A 6,930-nucleotide genomic window follows, 5' to 3' on the forward strand; every position below is an offset into this window, starting at 1 on the left:
CGGAACTTTTTTTTGATTATTCTCTAGGTTTTTGTGTCCGATTGTTTCCCTGAATCTAGCACGACCTTCTTTGAAGGGATATGTTGGAGAAAAGGGAGACGAAGCTTCTCCTTCCTCCCCCTGGTGGTGGAGATTCAGATCCTTTTGGATCTGAATTTCTACCAAAACAGAGTGGATTTGGTAAGGAGAAATCGGAACAGGGAGTAAGAGATGATTCTACTGGTTATGATTCGATATTTGAAGAAGATGTGAGTGGTTCAGGAGTTAAAGGGGGTTGTGCTGATTCGAATGAGAAGAGAAGTGCGTCGAGTTGGGCTTCTCTGTTTCGACCAGAGGAGACAAAGTTCAGATCTAAGCTGGAGTATTCACCTCCAGTAATGGGGAAGGAGGGTGAGCTTCCTGAAATTGTATTAGAAGAGTTTGAAGATGAAATTAAGGAGTGTGAGAATCTGGTTATTGGGTCGTTTGTTGGTCAGAGACTTCCTTTCATGGTGGTTCGAAGGGTTTTACTTGATCGATGGAAGCCCAAAGGAAATATGTTTTTGATTTCACATGGAGATGCAGCCTATATTATTCGATTTGATCTTGAGGAAGATAGACAGAGGGTTTTAGAGATGGAGCCACTCTATATTGCTAACCGGTTGTTCTTTGTTCGACCATGGGAGTTGTTTATTGAAGAAGATGTAGCTGCAATGGAGTCCTTGCCTGTTTGGGTTTGTTTTCGTAATGCTCCAATGTTTCTTTGGAATCCAAAAGGGTTGGCAAAGATTGCTAGTCACTTAGGTAAGCCTATTATGTTAGATGAACCAACAAGAAGGAAGTCTCGGCTGGCTTATGCTAGAGTGTGTGTGGAGATCTCCAAGGATTGTCTTATGCCTGAGGTAATTTCTTTTTCAGTTAAGAATGTTAGAAATATTGATATTAAGGTTGAATATGCTTGGAAACCAATGAAGTGTTCTGGGTGTGGTGCTTTTGGTCATTCAGTTGGTAAGTGTAAGATTACTGTTCGACATAATGCCTCCAAGAAGGCTAATGTTGAACCTGATCTTCCTGTTCCATAAGGGGAAGGCAGTAATTCCTGAGAGTGGACCAGCTCGTGTGAGGGGTGTGGCTTCTATGAGGGAGCCTCCTCCAAAGAGCTCTAAGCTTTCTTTAGGCCCTACTTGTGCTCAGAGCTTGCCTCCTTCTAAGGAGGCCTCTGCAAAAAGTATGGATGGAATTGCCTCTTCTTCCTCTACTACTGCTGACCTTATGGATGAGGGTGGCTGGACCCAGGTTAGGAATTCTAAGAAAAATAAGAGTTTGGATGTGGCTAAGAGAGGCTCACTGCTCCTGCTAATAGAGAAGATAGGAGTAAGGCAATAGCTCATAAGAGACTATGTGTAGTTGACCCATCTCAAGGTACTGTTGTAGCTGACAAAGTAGGGTATGGGTCTGCTGAAGAAGAGGTGGATGTTATGGAAGTGAGTGGGGTTCCAGAGGGGAGTGTGGGTGTAGTTAATAAAGTTGCACTGTTTAGTGGAGTAGTGGAGGGTCAGGTGAGAGTTGGTGGGAAGGGGAGGGGTCCTCTTCGAACTTCTAATGATTAGTTTTGGGTGTTGGAATGTGAGAGGGCTTAATGACTCTCTCAGAATCAGGGAGGTGGTGAAGTTTATTAGAGAGAATAAGTTGAGTCTTTGTAGTTTGATGGAGACTCATGTTGATGTTGATAATATAGAGAAGGGGAAAAATCTTCTTATGCCTACTTGGAGTTGGCTTACTAATTATGACTGTGATAGGACTGGAAGAGTGTGGCTTCTTTGGGACCCTTGTCAGGTTGATGTTTCTTTGGTTTCTATGAATGATCAAAGTTTGACTGTTATGGTGGTGTTGAGGGATTGTAGGTCCTTTATGGTGGCTTGTGTTTATGCTAGAAACTTAGCTGTGGACAGAAGGAGACTTTGGGCTGAGATGAGAGAGGTTGCTCAGGCTCATACTGTTCCTTGGATTGTGATGGGTGATTTCAATGCCATCTTGGAGGTGGAGGAAAAGATGGGTGGAGCTGATGTGAGGGCTAGTGAACTTGTGGATTTCAGAGAGTGTGTGAGAGACACTCATCTCTTTGATTGTCCTTTTTTAGGATGTTATTTTACTTGGTCTAATTTGCAGGAGGGAGATCATTGTATTGCTTTAAAGCTTGATAGAGCTTTAGTTAATATTGAATAGACTCAGCTTCTCCCGACTGCTAGGACTGAGTTTCTCAACCGGGGGGTCTCTGATCATTCTCCTTGTCTTGTTACTTTGTTTGAAGAAGTTGGAGTGGGGCCTAGACCTTTCAAAATTTTCAATTGTTGGACTGAGGAGAGGGGTTTTAGAAAGCCTGGCTGATGGAAGTGACGGGTAACCCTATGTTTAGGCTGGTCAGTAGACTTAAGAAGGTGAAGGCTGCTCTCATGTTGTGGAAGAAAAAGAAGTTTGGTGGCTTTTCTGATAAGGTTGCTTTGGCTAGGAAGGAGATGGAGACTTGTCAGACTAAGTTGAATCAAAATCCTTTATGTGAGCCGACTAGAAAGGCTGAGAGGGAGGCAGTAGCTTCTTTTGTTAAGAAGGCTAGAATGGAGGAGTCTATGGTGAGGCAGAAAGCTAGGGTTCAAAAGATTGACCTAGGGGATGGTAATACTAAGTTCTTTCATGCTTCCTTGAAGGAAAGGAAGTCCAGAAATAACATTCCTTTCCTTTATAATGAGATGGGAGAGATGGTCGTCAGAGCTGACTTGGTGGCCCAAGAATGTGTTGATTTTTATCAACAAATGTTTGGTGTTTCTGACTTTAATAGGGATATTCCTGATGTTCTAGAAAACATGGAGTTTGGCTATATTTTGCAGGATTTTGAAGCTGAGCAGCTGATTAGAGGGGTTTCTAGAGAGGAGGTGGTGCAGGCCTTAGCTAGCATTGGTGCTGATAAATCCCCAGGTCCTGATGGGTTTACTTCCCATTTTTTCAGAGCTTGCTAAAGAATTGTTGGTGATGACTTTGTGGAGGCTGTCCAAAGGTTTTTTTTCTTCAGGAAAGCTTCTTGGTGAGGTAAATTCTACCCTGGTTACTCTTGTTCCCAAATCTAAGGATGCTGCTAGAGTCTCTGAGTTCAGGCCCATTTCCTGCTGTAATACTATCTACAAATGTATTACTAAAATCCTGACTTTGAGAATGAAAGAGTTTATCTTCAAATTGGTGAGTCCTTGTCGATCTGGGTTCATCTCTGGGAGGTGCATCCAGGATAATATACTTTTAGCCCATGAGTTGGTGAGGGACTATCATAAAGTATTGGGGCCTCCTAGGTGTGCTATGAAAATTGATTTGCAAAAAGCTTATGACACTATTGAATGGGAGCCTCTCATGAAGGTTATGGAGAGAATGGGATTTCCTAGCAAGTTCAGAAATTGGGTTTTTTGCTTGTGTCTAGGCCTGCTAGATTCTCAGTCATTGTGAATGGAAGTTCCTATGGCTATATTAAAGGGAAAAGGGGCATTAGACAAGGGTGTCCCGTGTCTTCTTATCTTTTTGTAATGGTCATGGAAGTCTTTAATGTGCTGATGTTGGATAAGGTGGAGAAAAGCCTCTTTCAGCTGCATCCCAAGTGTATTAAACCTCAGATTACTCATCTTGCTTTTGCTGATGACTTGTTGGTTTTTTCTAAGGGGACTGTTGAGTCCGCTAATGTTTTAGCAGATGTCCTTGCTGTCTTCTATGATTGTACTGGTTTGAGAGCCAATCAGAGGAAGAGTTCCTTATTTTTTTTTGATAATGATAAGCGGGAGAAGCCCGAACCGAATACAATGAAATAAAACTAAATAAAACAGCAAAGAAATCAAATTACATCATTTCATTAGCCCCACCCTTTCCTCATTCTCATTGTCCCTCTAGAGTCCGCATTAACAATATTGACTAATTCCGCCAGCAGTTGAGTAGCATTCAACTGAGTTACTCCCAGTCCGAGCCTCATCTTAGACAAGTGATCAGTAGCTTGGTTTGCTTCCCTATAGACATGAAACACCCGAAAACTCCGAAATTGGCTCTTAAGCCTCTGAACTCTCTTCCATAAACACCTCGCCCGCCATGGTAATTTCTGATTTGGTTTTGCAAAAAGTAACTTGATATTCATCGAATCAAGACCAAGTTCAACTTCCTGCATCCCAGTACTAAGTGCTAGCTCCAATCCCAACTCAACACCCTGCAACTCATGTATAAAGAAAGTTTGTCCATCAACCTGACCCGTGGCTGCTCTAACAACAATCCCCTCCGAATCTCGAATAATGGCTCCATACCCCGCATCCACCTCGTTCAGAGCACCATCGGTATTAATCATATATCTCCCCGTCATCGGCCGAGTCCATTTACATGAAGTATAGACCGGCTTTTGGAGAGCGATAGTAAGATTCCATCGATTACTGGTCCTCCGATTCTCCCCAGTATCTTCAAACCGTTTGGTAATAGTATTCAGCTTGATCCGCACTTCATCGCAAATAGTATGAATAATCAGCCCCGGTGACATAACATCGCTTCTAAATACCTTGTTATTCCGCTCCTTCCAAATATGATAGACATAGGCATTTAGAAGCAAACGCCCCACCCGGGCAGCAATGGAAAACCCACAAAGTGATTAAGACACCACTGTAACTCCTCTTCCCAATCAACAATACATACTCTCTGAAATCCCATCTTGCGTAATAGTGATTCCCATATAGTCTTTGTAACCGAGCAGCCAAAGAACAGATAGAAATCCGTTTCTTCATCTCCCCCACAGAAAACACATGAAGTGTCTATAACCATACCCCAACTAGCCAAAAGGGAGAAGTCCAACTCCGTCGAGTTCCTCTGGATCGAATTGCTTCATACGTCTCTTTGAGAGTAAACTCTCCATTCTGGCTGGGCATCCAGATCACCTCGTCTCTAAGAGTATTATCTACCACCACCTCTCTAGCCTCGGCCGCGATAGCCCCTAACATAACTGTGATATGAGTAGGAAAAACCCAGCCCGACTGCCCAATAAACTGAGATACCTGTGCATCTAAATATAAGTGAGAATCATATCTATACCCCTCCGTGAAAGCATCATAAAGAAGACCCCGAGGATGCCATAGATCAGTCCAAAATTTGGTATCATGAGCGTCCCCCAGAGAAGTGCAAATGAGTCGTTGAGCCGTCGGCCTGCTGGCTAGAATCCGACGCCAACACCAAGAACTTCTACTCGAAGCCGATAAAGTCTAGAAGTGCTGATCTTTGATGAGATTATTTCTCACCTACTCAGCCCACAAAGTCGTCTTACCACTAACCAGGTCCCATATATGACGAAGATTTGACGCCTCAAACAACACCTCGATATTACGAAAACCAAGTCCCTCTTCATCAGTGAGGTAACAAAGGCTTTCCCAGCCAATGGGAGATCTCTTACACCCCATATCCACGCCAGACCACAAGAACTTACTAAAGATGGAGTTGATGTCATTTATTACTCTCTTGGGAATAACGAACACTGCTGCCCAATATAGTAACATACTATTCAAAACCACCTTTACGAGGAGAACTCGCCCCGCGAACGATAAAAATCGACTCTTCCAAGATTGGATTCGTCCCTTGATTTTATCAATCAACGGAATACAATGGCTATAGGTAAGACGGGACGATATAAGAGGTAAACCCAAATAACGAATAGGCAGAGAACCAGTACCGAATTCCAAAATACTAGTAATATCACTCTGACCTTGGGCCGAAAGACCTGCAAAGAAAACCGTGCTCTTAGTCACATTGGTCTGCAACCCCGGCGCCCGATGAAAACCTGTTAACACACCTTTTAGAGATTGATCTGAACCAGCGTCTCCTCGAAAGAAGACCATGAGATCGTCGGCGAAACAAAGGTGAGTAATTTTCGGAACTCGACACTTAGGGTGTAGCAGGAACCGACCAGCTCTTTCCTCTCGATCAATAAGAACCGTGAATACCTCCATCATTAGGACAAACAGATATGGAGAAATCGGGCAGCCTTGCCGTAGACCTCGCTTCCCATCAAAACAACCATGGGCTTCACCATTAACCATAAACGAGAACTTAGACGTGGTGAGACAGGCCCGTATCCATTCTTGGAACTGATGTTCGCCACTCCCATCTGCCTGTTAGACCAAGTATAAAAACAACCTGTATACGAGCAGTCGAACAGTCCCAAATCGGTTACACAGTCAATCATCTCATTAGAACCTTGAGATGGCGAGGTATTACCACCTCTCTTCTCAGTAGCCAACATCGTGGTATTAAAGTCACCTAGCACCAACCAAGGAGCCTCGGAGCCCATCATAAGAAGCTCAAGGTCCCTCCATAGCTCCCGGCGATGAACAGTACTATTACTTCCGTATACCACTGCCAAATGAAAACCCGAGCCATCTGTAAATCGAACACCACCTGCAATAACTTGCCCTCTAACACAGGACACAGTAAATTCAACCCTAGTAGGGTCCCAACCAATCCAAATCCGGCCTCCCGAAACAGCCTTATAGTTATCAATAAAAGTCCAGTTGGAATTAAGACTTCGCTGAATACGAGTCTTATTAACCTCCTGAACATGAGTTTCTAGCAATCCACACAAACCAATTCTATTCAATCTCATAAAATCACGCACACTCTTCGTACGGAGAGCGTCATTAAGACCTCTCACGTTCCAACATGCAAGATTAATCATTTAACTATTGGGAGGTATCCTCGACCTCCGTAGAAGTCTCGGTAGTGTTTTCCAGTCGCATACTAGTCAAATCGGGATTGGTTGCCTCATGTGTGTCATGTAAAGTGGGACTTGTTCCCTCATGGTAGGAACGGTCATTTGCAGCTAACCTCCCCTCCGGCTCACCCCCATGTGCATCAATGTCTAAATTTCCAGAAGTTGAAAGAGCTGAGAAAGAATTA

At 43.6% G+C, this 6,930-nt stretch overlaps 2 protein-coding genes across 2 annotated transcripts; one reads left to right on the plus strand and one right to left on the minus strand.

Moving 5' to 3' along the window:
* The first annotated feature begins 1,686 nt into the window (after positions 1 to 1,686).
* On the plus strand, positions 1,687 to 2,205 carry LOC147567788 (uncharacterized). The gene has a single exon (XM_086658214.1). The coding sequence runs from the start codon at positions 1,687 to 1,689 to the stop codon at positions 2,203 to 2,205; it is 519 nt and encodes a 172-aa protein (XP_086514340.1).
* A 3,879-nt stretch (positions 2,206 to 6,084) lies between these two features.
* LOC147567789 (uncharacterized) lies at positions 6,085 to 6,709 on the minus strand. The gene is made up of 2 exons (XM_086658232.1): positions 6,232 to 6,709; positions 6,085 to 6,146 (listed from the first exon to the last, which is right to left on the minus strand). The coding sequence occupies exons 1-2, from the start codon at positions 6,707 to 6,709 to the stop codon at positions 6,085 to 6,087; spliced, it is 540 nt and encodes a 179-aa protein (XP_086514358.1).
* Between the last annotated feature and the right edge of the window lie 221 nt (positions 6,710 to 6,930).

This window comes from Eschscholzia californica, unplaced genomic scaffold, assembly GCF_041429995.1.
Source record: "Eschscholzia californica isolate CP2 unplaced genomic scaffold, dmEscCali1.0.p SCAF_1, whole genome shotgun sequence".
In the NCBI taxonomy this organism is placed as follows: Eukaryota; Viridiplantae; Streptophyta; class Magnoliopsida; order Ranunculales; family Papaveraceae; genus Eschscholzia; species Eschscholzia californica.